Source organism: Phyllostomus hastatus, unplaced genomic scaffold (genome assembly GCF_019186645.2).
Source record: "Phyllostomus hastatus isolate PE091 unplaced genomic scaffold, TTU_PhHast_1.1 phas_scaffold_55, whole genome shotgun sequence".
Taxonomy (NCBI): Eukaryota; Metazoa; Chordata; class Mammalia; order Chiroptera; family Phyllostomidae; genus Phyllostomus; species Phyllostomus hastatus.
This window is the reverse complement of record NW_025334035.1, coordinates 4,363,782-4,382,423: the sequence shown is the minus strand read 5'-3', so window position 1 is coordinate 4,382,423 and position 18,642 is coordinate 4,363,782. Positions and strand designations below refer to the sequence as shown.

Below are 18,642 nucleotides of genomic sequence, written 5' to 3'. Positions count from 1 at the left end.
GGGCACACATACATAGACATCTCTAGGTGGTGGGTTAGGGTCGCAAGAGGCGGGCCTGTTTATAGGCAACTATAGTTGCACAGGCTAAAAGCTCTACATGGCTGTGATGGCCGAGTGGTTAAGGCGTTGGACTCGAAATCCAATGGGGTCTCCCCGCGCAGGTTCGAATCCTGCTCACAGCGATAGAAGTTTTGGGAACACGCATTACTGCCTTTAGGAAAAATAATTTGTTTTCTCTACTCCTTTCTTCCCTTGGAGATCTTGCATTTGTTCTGGGACTCGCAGGGATTCGGCCACACGTAACCACTCCGTAACCACTCCGCGAGCGCCCCCTAGCAGGCCTTACACTCCTTGCTACATACACCTCTAAAGGTTGTGTCGGCAGAAGCCTAATAACTGCCGATATGAATTCATAACTCCGCCAAGTTCAGGCGATTCCTCAAGAATATTTGGCTATTGTAATCTGTTCATATTGCAACTCTCCTATACTATTTCATTCTTCTCCTTACACCTCAAGGCACAAATCCCTGAATCCTCTCTGAGGTTTGTATGAAGTTTCAGTGAGTAAACGAGGCATTCTGAAGGCATTTCCCCATCGATATCCACCAATCTACCTACCTGTCCGTCTGTCTGTCTGTGACCACATGCTTTTCCTTTCCCTCATTACTGTAGATGAACCCTTCCAAGTTAGGTCAACCCCTACACTTACTAGATAGATCTCCATTTCCCTTTTGGCCCACAAGGGCTCAAGAACACTTGTCTCTTTACCGAACCATCAAATTGTTCTAGTCTAATTGGATTATTCCTACCAGCCTACAAACATACTGAAATGTATTCCAATTTAGAATAAGCAAGACAAGAAAAGGTATCTTGACCTCATGTCCCCCAACAACCTCATTCCTTTGTTCCCCTCTCCTGCAAAGTTAGTTATACCTACTGTCTCTAATTCTATCTTCCCAGTCTCCTTTGAACCATCGTCTCTTACGGTGCACCTCCCCACCCCCCACCCCCAATTCATCAAAGCTGCTCCTGCTAAGATTACCAAATGACCATTTGACACACAAGTTTACTTCCTCTTAGAAGCACTCTCTTCACTTGTCTTCTAGGAGACCACACTCTTCTGATATTCATTCTACCTCATTAGCAGTTCATTCACAGACTCCTTTGCTGGCTCATCATCTTCTGGATCTCTAAATGTCAGAGTCTTCCCAAGGTTCAATTTTCCAACCTCTTCTCTATCTGTACTCACTCCTTTAGTGATCTCCAGTCTCAGAGCTTTACATATCAACTAGTAATACATTAATGCCTCCAAAATTTTCATCTCCAGCTCCAGAACTCTTCCCTGAATTCCAGATGCATATATAATATTGCCTGTGTATCATTTCCACTTGAATATCTAGTAGCCAATTACAAACTTAAAATATCCACAACAAATTCCTGGTGGTCTCCCCAAAACCTGCTTCACCTGTGGGTCTTTCCATTTCAGTTCATGGAAATTCCATTTCTTTAGTTGGTCAGACTAAAAACCTTAGGATCATCTCTGATTCTTTTCTCACACACTGCACATTGAATCACTCAGCAATTTCTTATTTAAATTATGTAAAAAATATGGACTCCTTGTCACTATTTCACCACCACACCCTGGCTCAAGCCACCCTCATCTTCTACCCAGGCTGCTACATTAGCTCCTAAATTATTCCCTTCCTTCTGCTCTGGGTCCTTGTTCCCTTACAGTCTACTCCAAACACATTGGACAAAATGATCTGTTTAAAAAATAAATTAGATTCTGTCATTTCTCTTCTCTTTTAATGGGATATCAATATGAATTTTTGGTTTTTAATGTATACAGATGAAGAAAAATGTATGTACATATGTAACCTAAACACATATATATGAATATATTTCCTAGTTCTGTCCACTGGGAGAGCCTAAAAGGAAGGATACATGAGTAGTGATAAGTATGCCAAGTGTCCAGATCTTGATTAATGAATATCATTCTTTACCAAATTGAACCAGGGATCCTTGGGAAAAGGCTTATTCCAGAACTGTGGTTGGGGAATTACAAAACAATCTTGAAATATTTTGTTGTACCAGAAAGTAAAGAGGTACTCAAGGAGTGTTGGGTATTTATCAAAAAGACACAGCAGCTAGGGGCTGTAGTCAAGGAGGTTTCTATTGGCAAATCTGGGACAATTTGAGCATTAAAATAAATAATGATTGTGGTGGATTATAGCTCATTGAATCAAGAATGAATCCAAAGTTCATACCAATATAAATAAATAAATGGGAGGAAAACTGAAAGTTTTTTTCAGTAAACTGCCAACTAATAAATATAGGAGTGCTGAGGTTAGAAATCAGCAGCGGACATGACCTTAGTGGGTGACCTTTGATGAGGTAGTAAAGAATCACAAAATGTCTTCCCTCAAATTACATATTAATTACTACTAAGGGGAAATAATAACTCTACAGTGGAGAACTCTGGCAAACACCACTATACCCATGTGATCCAAGTGAATATTTCAGTGTTGGGACATACTGACATGTGTCTTCCGATGTGATGCATTGAGGACACGACAACACTTCTGTGGTGACATTTCTGCCAGAAGTGCATAATCTGAATAATTTGAATCTGACTGTTCTCTATGGAGAAACATCTGACAAAACAAACTGAAGGACATTCTACAAAATAACGACCCTAAACTCTACAAAACTGTGAAGATCAACAACAAAGATTCTTCCAGATTAGAGCTTGTTAACCAAGCTATCGAATTAGGTGAAGACATTTTCAGACATACAATGTTAAAAAAGAATCCCACCTATCCCTTCTCAAAGGAAATAGAGACTGTGCGACACCAAAACAGAGGGAGTAAGTCAAGAGGACGTGAGTTATAAGAAGCCCAGAGTCTAACACAAAAATCACGTGATGGGGCTTCTCCAGGTGACAGTAAAGAGAACCCCAGGAGTGGCGTGGCAAAGAGAAGCAGCAACCAGTCCAGGTTGGAGCAGTAAGCATGCTCCAGAAGGAAGACCCTTTAAACAAATCTTTAAAGCTGAAATTGAAGGATTATGTGACCTGTTTGCTCACATCTGACAGTTTAAATTGAGTTTGGATAAAGAAACAATAATACACTAGGGGGAGGGTGGTAATGGGAGGGAAGTGGGGAGGGTTGGGTGGGTGGGCGGGATTGGGAGTAAAAGGGAGAAAACTGTACTCGAACAATGATTAAAATTTAAAAAAAGAAATAATAATACATTATGGAAAACTAAATAAACCAAAAAATAAAGCAATTATTAACTCCATGAAAAATAACATTACAATAAAGGTGACTCAAGTGCAAAAATATTTACCTTATCATAATTATATAAACATTAAATATCCATTTAACTAAAAATTACAATTACAGCACTGGAAGAATAAGGGAGAAATTAAAACATGTGTGGACAGGGTTCTGGAGGAATAGAGTAGAAAGCCAGTAGAAAGCATCTAAGATGGGGGAAAGGCAATCAAGTACACAGTATGTTACTGAAAAATATGAAGCATAGATTCAAATGGTAGAACAAACATGAGCTGTCAATTTGCCTCTGAAGAGTAGGAATCAGGGATATAGAATGGAAAGCCAACTAGACAGAAATCTAGGAAAACTCAATAGAAGCCTTCTGGAAAAAAGGAAAATTAAAGAATCATAAGTGACATTTATGAAATGTTTATTGGTTTTAGAGAGAATGAAAGAAACATCAGTTTCTTTCCGATGAACCAAAACAGGTTCATCGGATGATGCTCCAACCAACTGAGCCACACCAGCCAGGCAGCCAGGGCAGCCAGGGGAACCAGGGGAACCAGGGGAACCAGGGCAACCAGGGGAACCAGGGGAAGGGGAAGGTATATTTTCTTTACTTTTAAAAAGATTTTATTTATTTATTTTTAGAGAGAGGGGAAGGGAGAAAGAGAGTGAGACAAACGTTCGATGTATGACTGCCCCTCACGTGTCCCATACCACAGTCGTGGCCTGCAAACCAGCCCCGACTGCGGACGGGAATCGAACCAGCCACCCTGTGGTTCACAGGGCCATGTTCAATCCACTGAGCCACACCAGCCAGAGGTGGAAAGTTTATTTCCAACAAGGGCAAAAGTAGGTGTGGAGGAGTAGAAAAAACGGCAAAACAAAAGGACACAAACAAATGAAAACACGATGGGAGACTGAGGAGATATGAGACTTATGGACCCGTCCTGCCGTCCAGAACTCGGACATCCCGGAAGGCACTGTCAGCTCTGCCAAACTGGGAGCCACGTAAATACTAATCTCTTTCTGCTCTCCACAGGGGCTAGCACCCGGTGTCGTCATTTCACTAAGCTTATAGAATACCTTCACAGGTTCCGAAGTTACTGACCTTCTAGTCAATGTTTCCAAATAAATTAGCTTTTGACTGTTTGAAGAAAAAACATGTGATTAAAATAATACTCTTTAAATGTTAAAGAAAAGATTCTTTCAGATTGAGACTAAAGAGACATAACAGCTAAATGCAACATGTGATCCTGTATTGGATCCTGGATTGGGGGGAAAAAGAGCTATAAAGGAGGTCAGTGGCACACTTGAGGAAATCTGAATAGGGACTGGGGATTAAGTAATAGTATTATATTAGTTTTAATGGCCTGATATTGGTAATTATACTATTACATACTACTGTGCTACAACTGTCCTTGTTCTTAGGAAATACACACTGAGTGACTAGGGGCAAAAAGGCCTGATGTTTCCAACGTACCCCCAAATGGTCCAGAAAACACATATTTTATATTTGGAAGGCAGTGATAAAGCAAAGGGGACAAATGCAAACAACTAATGGGCCTGGGAAAAGACTGTACTGGAGTTCCTTGTATTACTTTTTTAAAAGATTTTATTTATTTTTAGAGAGGGGAAGGGAGGGAAAAAGAGAGGCAGAGAGACATCAAAGTGTGGTTGCCCCTCCTACACCCCTACTAGGGACCTGGCCCACAACCCAGGTATGTGCCATGACTGGGAACTGAACTCGTGATCCTTTGGTTTGCAGACTGGTGCTCCATCCACTGAGCCACACCAGTCAGGGATCCTTGTATTATTATTATTGTAACTTTTCTGAAAGTATGAAACTATATAAAAATTTAAAATGCCAGAAAACAAAACAAAACAAAAAAGCAAAGGGGGAAAAAAACCCTCCAATGGTTTCTCGGCTTCTCAGCTCACCCAGAGATGAGTAAGTCCTGACAAAGTCTTCTCAGTGGCCTAGATGGTTCTACATGATCAGCCTTCCAATTTATGGCTCCAATCTAACCTCCCACAACTTCTACACTTGCTACCTCCACTGCAGCCATGCCTATGCAGGCCCTTGTTGCTCTCTGTTCCTCTGACAAGCCAAGCCTTTCTGTCACTTGGCCTGGAGTGCTCCCCCCCCACCCCACCCCGTGTCCTTGTAGCTTGAGACCTCACCTTACAGTTTACCTCCCTGGTGACACCCTTTAAAATTGTAGTTTTCACTCTCTACTCCCCTGCTTCACTTTTCCCCGTAGCACTTATCACCATCTGACAAAAGATAAGTTTTGTATAATGTTCATTTGATTGTTTCCCCCACAAGAAGTGTATGACTCATAAGGGCAAGGAGTATTGTGTTTTGGTTTTGGGATATATGGAGGTCTTCTATCCTGGGTCCTCCTACTTCCCAACCCCCAACCCTCCAGGATCCAACCCTCCAGGTACGCCCCCTACCCAGGACCCAGGGGGTCCCAGGAAGCCAGCCTTCCCTTTGAAGAACAAAGAAGGAGGAGCTGAGCCTTGGAACCCAGGCCTGTGGGGACATCACAGCAGGGGAGGGGAAGCTCAGATAATAGGATCAGCCCACCAGCCTGGTGCTGTCTAAGTTCTTTCCCTGGCCCCTGCCGCCCTAGGGGCCCAACTCTTTTGGACAGGAGCTCCCATTTCCCAAGCCCAGACATGGCCCAGCGTTGAAGAGGCTAGAGGCCTGGACATTCATACACACACCATGTACACAGACACAACCACAAACAGATACACATTCAGGCCCACGCTGACACAGAGGTGTGCCAAACACAGAAAGACCCTATCCTATAACCCCAGAAACCCTGTGAACGGGGTGAGGGAATGTCCTCGAACCACATCTGCACAGAAGTAGTGGCTGGAGAAAAATCCCCCAGCCCCAACAACTGGTCTCAGGTTTGGGGAATCTAAAGTGTGTGTGTGTATGGAGGAGTTTATTCATTTTTTAGTTCTTCCATGACTATTTATCCCCTTTATACCCCCTACTGCCACAATCACCACACTGTTGTTGATGTCGATGCCCATGAGTCTTTTTTCTTTTTGCTGGGTCCCTCCATCCCCTAACTACAATGCCTCCCACCCCAGCTGTCAGCCTGCTCTCTTTAGTCTGTCTCTATTTTGCTTGTTAGTTAAGTTTGTGTGTGTGTGTGTGTGTGTGTGTGTGTGTTTTGGAGCAGAGAGGGCTTTTTAGAAAAATAATACAAAATTAAGTACAAAAAGTAGTATTTAGAGGGAAATAAGAGACCACAACTTACAAATTGAAAAAGCTTACAAATGTCACAAAGCCCAGAAAAATAACATATTTGTATTAATTATCTGCCTGAACACCCCCATAATACTTTCCACAGACTAGCTACTGGCTCTTCACATATTGAATCTTGTTTCTACTCTACTACCCACTCTTGTTACTGGGCACATTCATATCACATGTTCCCTCTGGCATTGCTCCTTCACAGCACAAAGCCTGGTAAGTGGGCACAGGGGATAAGAGTATTCCTGGAAGCCGTTCTTACACCAGGGTGACGAGACTAACTTAACTTATGTGGAATGACTGGGAACCATGTTAACATATCCCACAAAAATATCCATCTTATTTCTTTCCAACTCACCTTCTCCCTAAATGAATCCCCCAAAATGGCCACAGCCACTCCAACATAGGTGGGGGGTGGTGACGGGGGAAAGCGAAGTGGAAAGTGAAGTGAAAGTGGTCTTTACCATATATAGTTAAAAATATCTTCAATTTGCAAATTTTACAGAAATGTTTCACATTTGTGTGAAAATGTTGCTAGGCCCTCCCAGAGGCCTGTGTAAGTGAGGGATCCTGAAGCATAAACTTCTTCTTTTTTTTTTTTTTTTTTAAGATTTTACTTACTTAATTTTAGAGAGAGGGGAAGGGAAGGAGAAAGAAAGGCAGAGAGACGTCAATGTGTGGTTGCCTCTTGCACACCCCCTACTGGGCACCTGGCCCACAACCCAGGCATGTGCCCTGACTGGGAATCCAACCAGTGACCCTTTGGTTTGCAGGCTGGTGCTCCATCCATTGAGCCACACCAGCCAGGGAGCATAAACTTCTTTACCTTTGTGGTGAATTGGCCTCTGAAACTTGAAATGTTTAATCCCACATCTCAGATGGACTCTCAGCCTGCCTGGAAACCTTATCCTTCTAGTTTAGAAGGCTTGTTTTCCTACTCTATAAAGTGAACATTTCACACATTTCTCCTCAAAGGACCTGTACGTAGTTCTTTTTCCTCTAGAGATGAGCTTGATTCATTCTTCTTTGAGAAAACGAGAGCAACCAGAGATAACTTGCCTCATCCTTCCCCACCCCAACTGGCCCAAGCCCTCTCTGTCTCACCTGCCCACCTACTAGCTGAGGCTGATTCCTCAACCTGGCCTTGGAGTGTGCCCACTTTGCCTCCGCCCTTCCCCACTCCACAGGTTTTGGTTATTCTCATCAACCTGAAACCCTTTCTAGCAACCCCCATCTCTTCTACTCCTACCTGCCACACACTGTTCTGCTCACTGTTCACAGAAAACTGTTGATGGAGTTGGCTATACCCACTGTCTGCATGCCTTCACTTTCCATTCTTACCTCAACTGGCTCAATGGGCTGCACAGTCACTCTCCCCCTAGATCATCTGTGACTTCCAAGATGCTAAACTGGATGTTTACTTTTCTCTCTTCTTACTAGATCTCCCAACAGCTTAGCTAGAGCTCACTGCTCCCTCTTTCATATACATTCTTTTCTTGGTTTCTTGGACACCCCACTCCCCTGGCTTTTCAGCTATCTCTCTGATCACTCTGGATTCCTTTGACAACTCTTCCTCCTCAATTTGACCTCAAGTGTTAGGATGCCTCAGGGCTCCTTGCTGAATCTCTTCTCTCAGTCCATATTCTATTCTATCCCTAGGTACTCCAATCTCACAGCATTAAAAACCATGTCTTCCAATAACTTCCCTGTATTTGCCCTCCAGCTCTGACCCTCTAACTTGTATATCCCTGGACTACCTGAAACCTCCACTTGGATGTCTAAGGGGATCTCAACTAACCTGACTAAAGTTTAATGCTTATTTTCTCTCCCCAAACCTTTTCTGTCCCCTCCTCCTTCCCATTTCAATAAAAAAGCCACCACCAATCTCCTTGTTGCTGAAGCCAGACACCTAGGTCTCCACGGCCACCACCTCAGTCAAGTGACAATCATGTCTACCTAGATGACGGCTCTGGCAGCCCAGATGATATCCCTGCTTCCATCCTCCACACAGCAGGCAGTGATCTTTTAAAATATAGGTCATTCCCTGGCTGATATAGCTCAGTGGATTGAGTGTGGGCTGCAAACCAAAGGATGGCTGGTTTAATTTCCAATCAGGGCACATGTCTGAGTTGTGGGCCAGGTCACCAGTAGGGGGTGCTCAAGAGGCAACCACACACTGATGTTTCCTCTTTTTCCTTCCCTTCCCCTCTCTAAAAATAAATAAAATCTTTTAAAAAAGTAGGTCAGTAAATATAACATTCCTATTAATACTCTCCACTGGTTTCCCATGGCACTTAGACCAAAATCCAAACTCCTGGAGGATCCAGGGCCCTGTGTGATGGGCTATGCCTTCAGTTTTTATCTTTGCACGTTCTAAATTCTCCATCCCAGGGACACTGGCCCCCTTTCTTTAGCTCCCACCAGCAAACTCCGTTCCTGCCTCAGAGCCTTTGCACTTGTTCCTTTTGTCTGCACTCATGGCTGGCTTAGCTAGGCTCAAATATCACCTCCTGATAGAGGCTGCCTCTGAACACCGAGTAACAGTAGCACTTACTTCCCTCTGAAGTCATTGCCATATCCACTTGTTTCTCGCTCCGCCCCAGCCTTATACCATCTGAACTTACATTATTTTCTGCTTTCTCAGTTATTTCTGTCTCCCCTGCCCACTATAATGTAAGCTTCAGGGTAGCCCGGACCCAATGTATGCTCAAAGCCTAACCATACTGAATACACAGGAGGCACTCCGTAAATAGTAACAGCGACTGTTCGCAAGACATACAGATGCCCAGACTCTTGTACAATTTTCTTCTGGGGGCCACTGTTCTGCCTTAGAATTGAGAAGAGAGTATTCTCAGTCACTGATACAATCCAGAGTGACAAGAGGACCCAGACTTGGGCCCAGGTGAAACAGGCTGAAAGATAGAAGAGACAGAAACCAGAGGCAGAAACACAGACCCAGAGCGAGTTCCAGAGTAAGCAAGAGAGACAAGGCGGAGACCCAGGCTCAGAGACTCAGAGACTAGTCAGAGACAGGGATAGAAGGAGGGGCGCGGAGGGAGGCGGAACACGCCGGAAGACAGAAGAAAACCTGCGCTGCGAGGAGTCAGGCCGCCCCCGCCCCCAGTTACGAGTGGCCACTGCATCTGGCGAGCGTGCCCCGACGCCCGCCGGCCCGACGCGTGCGGGATCAAAGCCGCCGGGAAGGGGCGGGCGAGGAGGTGGCAGGAACCTGGAGGTGTGAGCGAGCTTCCCAGGGAATGGCAGGAGCGTGGGAGCGCAGAGTGCCGGCAGGCGACAGAGACCCGGAGAGCAGGCGAGAGATCCCAGAGACCCGGAGACACCCAGAGATCGAGATGCAGTCGCAGATGCAGAGAGAGACGGAGAGGCCGGAGACCCCCGGAGTCAAAGAAGCAGAGACAAGTAAAGAACCAGAGAGATGAGCGCAGAAATTGCTGAGACCAGGAGAGAACGTGAAGTATAGAGACAGAGACTCCAAGAGGTACTCAGCACAGAAAAACTGCGACAAAAAAAGGCTGAGACACCTGGACTTTGAAAAAGAAAGGGCGCTTTAGAGAGAACAGGAGGTGAGAGAGAGAGAGAGAGAGAGAGAGAGAGTGAGGCGGGAAATGGAAAGAAGAACAAGGCAATTAGAGCGCGTGGGGCGGGAATACCTCGCCCCGCCCCTCGGTCCAGAGGACCCCCGGGGTAGGGATCCGAGCGCCGTGTCTTTTCTCAGGGTCACGCCTGCGGAGGTGCGGGCACCCGGGGCGGAGGAAGGGGTGGAGAAGGCAGCAGGATCCCCTGGCGGGGAAGAGGGGCGTGTGAGGACATATGAATCAGTATCTCCATCCAGAGTGTCAAACCCTGCGATAAAGTAAAAAAGTTAAATGTTAATATTTGGTTGATATATTGAACAAAGATGCCGCACGGACAAATCATCAGGTTTCTTTCCGTTTGGGGGAAAAGGAGAGAAGAAAAAAAAAGCACACGTTGCATTGGCCGGGAATCGAACCCGGGCCTCCCGCGTGGCAGGCGAGAATTCTACCACTGAACCACCAATGCCCATGCAAGTACACCTTTAGCAAAGCTTACAAGAGATTAAAGTAGGGTTGGTCAGGTGGTTGTATGAACTAGGGACCCAGTGAGAGACAGAATAGTTCACCGGGGTGGAGCGAACAGGCCATCTTTCCTCTCGCCGGAATCCGGCCACCCGACCATAAAATCCCCCATATGGCCAGGGGCGGCCCCACACCCGGGTGCGAACAGCCGGGGGCCCCCAAATCTCGCGTGCAGGTGAGAAAAACTCAGCCTGAGCCCAGGTTCCCAAGGAGGGGGGCATCGGGGGCTGCTGGGGCCACACATCTGCGCTCCCATTTGGCCTAGGTAGGGGGAGGTGGGATTACCGGGGGCCCTGAACCCAAATGGGAGCGTCCTCCCCAAGGTCTGTGTCCCTTGGGACTCGGGCTTTCGCAAGGCAGGCTCCGTGCAAAAACAATAAAGTGTGGAGGGGCAGGAGAGGGCTAAGCGGAGTCCCATTCGTTTCCGACTCTGCAGCTATCTTCCGACTCGGCCTCCAACCTTGTCTTTACGTCTGCGTGTCCCTAGCACTTTTGCTGTCCAGTTAAATCTCTGATCTTATCTTGGCAGGCATTTTGTCCTGAAGTCTCCGCATGTTCACGCATCACTTTGTAGAGGGTCATAGTATAGGTTTGAAGTCGGTGTTGATCCCGTTTTCGTATCCCTTTCTTGTCCGTTCAAGAAAACTACCTGCTCCTCTGCAGTCACGAGGGGGTTCCTGGGAATAAGCAAAGTGAGCACACTTGTATCAGGTGTTCTGGGAGCCATATGCCTAACTGTCCTATAATTTTGAATCAAATAACTTGTAAATGGAAAGATCTCTCCACTCCTACCTGTACTTCAAATCTTTGCTCTGTCTTCCTTGGGGGTCCCCCCGCCCCATTCCAGATATCCCTCAGGATGATCCTTTTCTCGATCACCTACTTTATTCTGATTCTATAATAGATACTTGATAATATACCCCTCCTATCCTTTCTAGTGCATATCTCAGTATAAAACTATCTGGGTTTAGACCAGTGCCCAGCGCTCATGAGTGCGGTAGACCATCGTTCGTTCCTCTGGACTCTGATGTGTGGACCAAGTCCCTTTCCCTGATGCGGAAATTGAATTCGACTGCCTTAGATCATACAGAGCTTCTCTTCCACCTCCAGAAAGAGCCCCAGCTGAATTAGACAGATCCACCTCGCACACTCAGGTCTCTCCCAATCTTACGTAGGAAGTAAAATTTGGGGGAAGATGTATAGGATCTAGCCTAGGGCTGGCTAACTTCTACTTTACGGGTCAGTGAGGGTACAGAGACCTCCCCCAAAAGCTGCTATTCTGGGGCGAGTTTTGCCCCCAAATCACCTGAACCATCTCCCCCTAATAACCTCTTCCCTTCAGCTGGGACCCGCCTTATTATACAGCCTTATGTCCCTAAACCAGCTGGTGCTGCATTGACCCCTCATTTCCCGCACTCCCAGGCCAGGTCCACTCCTTCCCCTCCCCCTTGCGCTCCTCCCCTTTCCGGGAGCCTCGTGCCCCGGGCCAAGCTGGGAGGGATCCAGGTGCCTAAGAGGGCGGGTCCGGGTCTCCCCTGTCCCCCCCACCCGGGAGCCTGAGGGATATAAGGCACAACGCGCACAGAGGCTCGGTCCACATCAGGGTCCAAAGGAGCGATGGTCACCCGGGATCGAGCCGAGAATAGGGACGGCACCAAGGTGAGAGGCGGGAGAAGAGGGAGCAGAGATCCTTGGTCCAGTCAGGGGACCGTGTCTCTGAGACCGTGGGTCTGGGAAGAGGCTGGAGACGCTGGGCTGGAAGGGGGAGGTGCGCACGGGAGATCCAAGCAGCCAGGAGTTGGGGAGAAAGCTGCAAATTAAGAAGGGAACAGGGTCGGAGCAGGACCTGCGTGGGCGGCAGAAGCAGAGGTCTGGGGTTCGGATGATGGGAGTTGGCAGCTTGATGCCTCGAGGGCGTGGGAGGGGGCTGGTGTTTGAGTGAAGTAACCAAGAGGAGCACAGAGCTAAGGAAGGAGGGTGGAAACAAAAAGCGGAGATATACACCTGCTCCACGCGGGCTGGCCCAGTGGGCACTGGTACCAGAGGCCGGAGACCGGGTGGAAGATTTTAGAACCAGTTGAGAACGGTGACCGCTTAAACGGGTTAGAGAGAGAAGAGGAGGCGCGGTTGCGCTGGGTATCTCACTTTCTACACTCAGGGTCGCCAACTCTGAGTCCAGCACCTTGTGGCCCACGTGTCTGGGCGCAAAGAGGGCCCCCAAAGTTCTCCACTGAGACAGAGAGAGACTGCACGATGCGGAGAAGTAGAGAGAAAAGAGGAGGAGAAGGAGAGACACAGAGGGGAGGAGGGAGGACAAGACTGAGAGAGGAGAATTCAGAAGACCCGGGAGAGAGAGGAGGCGAGCTTCAGAAACTGATCCTAGGGGCGTTGGGAGGGGGAATGGAGAGGGATCGAATGGGTTGGGTCCTAGACTCTCAGGAGTCTTGGGGAAGGGGTGGAGGCGGGACTATCCCAGCCGCGCGATTCCGACACCCGCGCGGCCGCGCTGAGTCTTGGTCCGGTCGGCCCGCTCTCCCTTTTCTGCTGGTCGCAGATGCTGAAGCCGCTTGTGGAGAAGCGGCGCCGAGATCGCATCAACCGCAGCCTGGAAGAGCTGAGGCTGCTGCTGCTGGAGCGCACCCGGGACCAGGTCAGTCTTTCTGGACCCCCAAGCATCCCGTTCTTGCGTCCCAGGGCTTCCCACTTGGGTGGGGACATAAACTGGCTGCACTGGCGACCCTGGCCCCAACGCATCCTGACCTGAGTCCCGCCCTTGGAATCCCATCCCAGACCCCCTCTTGCTCTCAGAACGCGATCTTCATGGCCACCCCTCGGGTCTGTAAGTTTCACACCCGGTTCTATAAATTTCACTTCCAGGGTGGGTGCCTTTCAACCTCTGGGTCTGTAAATTCTTCCTCTTCCTTCCCCTACTCCTAAACAGCCAGCAGGGGAGTTAATTTCAGTCATTGGGTTTGCTACTTCAAATGCCCTCCTCATAATGCGGGATCGGTTTCATTCCCTCGGGTTGGACAGTTTCGACTTAGGGTGGGTGAGGACCATTCTTGGTCATCTCCATTCCGCATTTGGTAGCACGCTCTGTGGTCAGCGCGCAAATGCGGTCCGGGGGCACCCCCAGCTCCCGCATCCCTCCTTCCTTTCTTCCCCCTGCCACTTTCCCCCTCTCTCCCCACCCCTCTGTCTTTGCTCCCTCCCCTCCTGTCTGTAGAACCTCCGGAACCCGAAACTGGAGAAAGCAGAGATACTGGAGTTCGCCGTGGGCTACTTGAGGGAGCGAAGCCGGGTGGAGCCCCCGGGTACAGCGCGGGGGTGGGGCAGCGGAGGGAGGGAGAGGGGATTCACTGAGGTCCGGGCCGGGGTAGATGGGGCGGAATTTGCCGTGGATGGTGGGCTTGGGGAGTGGCAGAGTCTGCTCTGAGGCGAGGTTAATAACACCCGCGCGTGTCTGTCTCTGTGTCTCCCTCATTTTCTCTCTCTCTGTCCGTCCATCTGGTTTCCTGTCTCTGTGCGCCTGTCGGGACTTGGTACCTCTGCGCCCCGCCCCTTCCCTTACCCCTGCTGGGCCCCTGCCTTGACTGCCCGTCCTCTCATCGGCCGCACCCACCGCCGCGGCTCCAGGGGTCTCCCGGTCCCCAGCCCAGGACGCCGAGGCGCTCGCCAGCTGCTACTTGTCCGGATTCCGCGAGTGCCTGCTTCGCCTGGCGGCCTTCGCGCACGACGCCAGCCCAGCAGCCCGTGCCCAGCTCTTCTCTGCTCTGCACATCTACCTGCGCCCCAAGCCGCCCCGGCAGGAACCCGTAGATCCGAGGCCCCAAGCCGCGCGCCCACCGCTGGACCCCGCCGCCCCGGCGCCTGGCCCCGCGCCGCACCAGCGCCCCCCAGTGCACCAGGGCTGCTCTAGCCCTCGCTGTGCCTGGTCCCCGTCCCCTTGCTCCCCCCGCGCCGGGGATTCCGGCGAGCCGGCGCCCCTCACCGGACTGCTCCCGCCTCCTCCGCCGCCTCACAGACAAGATGGGGCGCCCAAGGCCCCGCCGCCCCCGCCGCCCTCTTTCTGGAGACCTTGGCCCTAAATTTTGGGGGGTGGGGGTGAGGCTGGGGGTAGGGTAGAGACTCCCGCCTAAGGGCAGCAGAGGGACCCGGGCGTCGGGGTGAGGAGGTGTTGGGGAGGGCGGCGGGGCGTGCGGGCGTAGCGCGCGGGTGAGATGTGGTCTATATTAGAGTATCTATATAAATATATATTTCCCTGGTTCCTGTCCCCTTCCCCAACCCCGTCTCCCCCGTGTCTAGGATTGTACCTTTTTTGCCCCTAGCCCACCCCTAGTCCCTTCTCGAGTCCCTAGTGCATGGAATAAAGTGGTTATTAAACCCCCGTGTGTCCCAGAACCAGGGGCCTGCCTTTATCTCGGCGTCCACGCCCACTTTCCCTTCCCTTTTGTCTCCCATCCCTCCCTTCCCCCACCCCAGTCTTGCTCTTCACGGCCCAAGCCCCGGGGCACACAGGTAAGTAAAGAAGAGAGCAGAGTGAAGGCTGAGGTTGGAGCTGAAAACGTGGAAACACATAGATAGGGTAGGGGGAGAAGGGATGGGGGAACCTTTAAGAAAAAAATCGGATATATAAAAGGAAAACTTTGAATAAAATCGACTCTGGTGGGATTCGAACCCACAACCTTTGAATCGCTCATTTCATCACTAGAAGTCCAATGCGCTATCCATTGCGCCACAGAGCCCACTGCCAAGCCTCCACCTCTGATGGCTTACGGGTAATAGTGTGGGGGAGGGGGAGGGTGGCCTAGAGCGCGCGGTTTGGACTTCCGAGGCCTGCCTGGGAGAGGTAGCGGGCGAAAAGCAGGTGAGCCAGGTGGGAGTGCGGGCGCACATGGGTGGAAGAAAAGAGAGTAACCAAATATGAGCGAGGGAGCGAGTACAGAGCTCTGGCTGCCTGCTTGGGGGATTGCTTCCAGCCCAGGTGCACCCCCACTCCCAGATGTGGCCCCACCCATCCAAATAAACTCGTTTCGTTGTGAATTTCTGTGTTCTGTTTTCTTTGGTTTATCTGCTTTGCCATCCGCAGCTTCGCAGTTCTGAATCTAAATTATTTCCAAAGAAAAACGACTAATTAAATACAACTGTCTCTAGCTTACATTTCTACAGTCTCTTAGGAGGACTATGGAGAATCGTTTACTTCACATAGGTAGCGTGGCCGAGCGGTCTAAGGCGCTGGATTTAGGCTCCAGTCTCTTCGGAGGCGTGGGTTCGAATCCCACCGCTGCCAAGTCAGAGTTTTTCTCGTGGGTTATGTTCCGTGTAAGACCATGCAAGACCCTGTGGGATCTGCTTCAATTTTATGAGGACTCCTGGTAAAAGTCTCACCACTGTCTTCCCTCTCTGGTACTCCAGACATAATTTTACCGAGGTCTGCATCCCAGCCCTAAACCATAACGGTGATGGAAACTGCTAAAGCAACCCTCATTACTTCATGTCCTCAAATAACATTCTGAAATCTCAGAACAAGTGCAACACTTGTTCATACACAAATTGAATTGATTTGTTGTATGTTCTCCTCACGGTGTGCTAGAGGATCCAACTACCCACTCCGGAAAGCTCATTGGGTTGCAGTTTTCTTTTTAGATCATCTCAGATCATAAAAGCATGTGATATACAAAACTAACAATGGGACACATAGGTAGTTAGTGAAAACAAAGCGTAAGGTTCCACCGAGATTTGAACTCGGATCGCTGGATTCAGAGTCCAGAGTGCTAACCATTACACCATGGAACCTACTTGTCCTGCGACCTTTTCTGAATACTTATATATTAGCCAACTTCCTGTTGTACTTCTATGCGCTGCCTTTTACAGAAGACAAAACAACATAAAAACAGCTGTCGGGTAAGGTAGAAGCCGCTATCAAACACTGAAACACGAATTGAGATGTATTGTAAGTATAAAATAGAAAGTGTACTTAGAAAACAACATAAAAATGGTTATAATTTTATGAATATAAAAATGTTGATTATGTGTTAAAATGCTCAGATTTTGGATATTTTGGATTAAATAAAATGTTATTAAAATTAATTTCGACTGTTTATTTCCACTCTTTTTTAAATAACAGATTTTATTTCTTAGAGCAGTTTTAGGTTTCCAGAAAAATTGAAGAGAAAGTACAGAGAACTCCCACGTACTCCTGCTACCTCCACAGTTTTTTCTTCTTCTTTTATTATTATTTCATTTTTAGCCTTATTGAGGTATAACTGACATACAAAAAACTTCACACATTTAGTTTTTATACATCTTGGTGAAACTTCTTTTTTAAATACAGTTACTAGAAAATGTAAATTTAGCATATATGACCCATATGTAATACTCTAAAATACCTCTATTTTCCTTCCCGTTATTCGTTCTACCTTCTAAAAACTAAAACCCTGACTCACTTAATATCACTTTTTTTAACAGACAATAAAAACTCTTTGTTTAACATTCAAATATCATTCCCATGGGCCATGTGGTCCACCCAGACATCCAAGACCCTGACACAAATCCAGAGCAGCCTCGAAGCCTCGCGCTGTGACTCCAGTAGGGTGAGGCCCTCGTTCACGGAGCCTTTCACGCTGCGGATGATCGAGCGACTCATGATGTCCATGAATTTCACACATATGGGCTTGCACTGTCCCTGGGGGGCCGGTTGACCCTGGCTAGCTTGATTGGTTGCACACGACTCGTATCCATGATGGCTGCGGTCCGGCCATCACATCCTTTTAAAATTAAGTATTAGTATTTTCGCTGTTCTTTCCCTTTGTTTTGTTCGAAGGAACGCAAATACTCAATTGTACTAAAAAAAAAATGAACGGTGCTGTTTTGATAGAAAAGGTATCGGACGCCCGAACAGGGACTTGAACCCTGGACCCTCAGATTAAAAGTCTGATGCTCTACCGACTGAGCTATCCGGGCTCCCTTAGCTTTGCACTCGCTCTTCTATCTTTAATAGTATTTTACTTGAAAAAGTTCGTGCTCGCAAAACTGAAGGGTAATTATATATGTATTCAGATAGTTTGGGCACAGACCCTAAGAAAGCTAGGGCAGCCGGCGATTGCTGATTGCACTTCTTACCAAGCCTCTCGAGTACAGTTCCTGCGGAGTTGGTTTGCTAAGGCTGCAGCGATGCGAAGGCTGGGATGGTGCGGTGCCAAGATTGGCCGCGTGGGGTCGCTGCCGGCTGCCGGCTTCCCTCGCAGGGTGGTTTCTCCTTAATTTGGAAGACCTAAGTTCTAGGCACCCCGGCACCCCCGCTCCAGCCCAGAAGGTTCAAGGGTGGGCCCGGAGCAGAAGAATGCCACATGGGGCTTTCAGATGCTGTGCACCCGGAGTGCACTTCGATACTCCGACGAGCCCCATTCCAAGGGAGAGATTGATATCTGGCGTGCCAAAGACACGGGACTCAGACAGCTGGGCGTGGGATGGTGGTGCGAAGTGCGTGGGGTGACAGAAGAGTTGTTTCTGACCCCCATGGGGTGTGCAGGAATGCGTGAAACTCACCTGCGTGTGGCTGTAGTCACGTGTGGTTTATGGCGGTGTGTCTCACTTGTGTATACTGATTCACATGGATGATTCACAAGTAAGAATGTGGGTGCTCTGTTCCCCTTTGTGGTTGAGAGAGAAGAGGAAAGGGTCTTGTGGGGCAATTTGGGCGTGGAGGGACGGACAAGGGCCCCAGAGCATCTGTAGGGCTCCTGACCAGGAGGAGGACAATGTTTCGATCAATCATAAGGACGTCGCTTACTCCCTGTCTCTTTTTCAGCATTTGGCCCCTCCCTTCCCAATGGGGCTCAAGCTCTTGATACCCATCTGGGTGAGCCGCCCTGTTCTGTCAGCCAGAGGGACCGGCTGTGTCAGAGAGAAGCAAACAACTATTAGGGTGCAAGTGTGGGCGGAGAGAGGGAGCCCACAGTGAGCA

General features: G+C 48.6%; 1 protein-coding gene, 6 non-coding genes and 1 pseudogene across 8 annotated transcripts; 3 read left to right on the top strand and 5 right to left on the bottom strand.

The window, feature by feature from the left end:
• Nucleotides 1-100: 100 nt before the first annotated feature.
• TRNAS-CGA lies at nucleotides 101-182 on the top strand. Its single transcript has one exon. It is a non-coding gene; the product is annotated as a tRNA-Ser (tRNA).
• A 10,367-nt stretch (nucleotides 183-10,549) lies between these two features.
• On the bottom strand, nucleotides 10,550-10,620 carry TRNAG-GCC. Its single transcript has one exon. It is a non-coding gene; the product is annotated as a tRNA-Gly (tRNA).
• A 1,606-nt stretch (nucleotides 10,621-12,226) lies between these two features.
• Nucleotides 12,227-14,764, top strand: HES7 (hes family bHLH transcription factor 7). Of its 2 annotated transcripts, none has more exons than XM_045824586.1 (4): nucleotides 12,227-12,335; nucleotides 13,231-13,326; nucleotides 13,903-13,990; nucleotides 14,313-14,764. In XM_045824586.1, the coding sequence occupies exons 1-4, from the start codon at nucleotides 12,294-12,296 to the stop codon at nucleotides 14,762-14,764; spliced, it is 678 nt and encodes a 225-aa protein (XP_045680542.1). In that variant the 5' UTR covers nucleotides 12,227-12,293. The 2 variants fall into 2 exon arrangements, with proteins under 2 accessions (XP_045680542.1, XP_045680543.1); XM_045824587.1 differs by having other exon boundaries at nucleotides 14,298-14,764.
• A 569-nt stretch (nucleotides 14,765-15,333) lies between these two features.
• TRNAR-UCU lies at nucleotides 15,334-15,421 on the bottom strand. The gene is given in 2 exon segments: nucleotides 15,334-15,369; nucleotides 15,385-15,421. It is a non-coding gene; the product is annotated as a tRNA-Arg (tRNA).
• Nucleotides 15,422-15,884: 463 nt separating this feature from the next.
• Nucleotides 15,885-15,966, top strand: TRNAL-UAG. Its single transcript has one exon. It is a non-coding gene; the product is annotated as a tRNA-Leu (tRNA).
• A 434-nt stretch (nucleotides 15,967-16,400) lies between these two features.
• TRNAQ-CUG lies at nucleotides 16,401-16,472 on the bottom strand. Its single transcript has one exon. It is a non-coding gene; the product is annotated as a tRNA-Gln (tRNA).
• Nucleotides 16,473-17,169: 697 nt separating this feature from the next.
• On the bottom strand, nucleotides 17,170-17,417 carry LOC123809506 (annotated as a pseudogene).
• Nucleotides 17,418-17,566: 149 nt separating this feature from the next.
• Nucleotides 17,567-17,639, bottom strand: TRNAK-UUU. Its single transcript has one exon. It is a non-coding gene; the product is annotated as a tRNA-Lys (tRNA).
• Nucleotides 17,640-18,642: the final 1,003 nt, after the last annotated feature.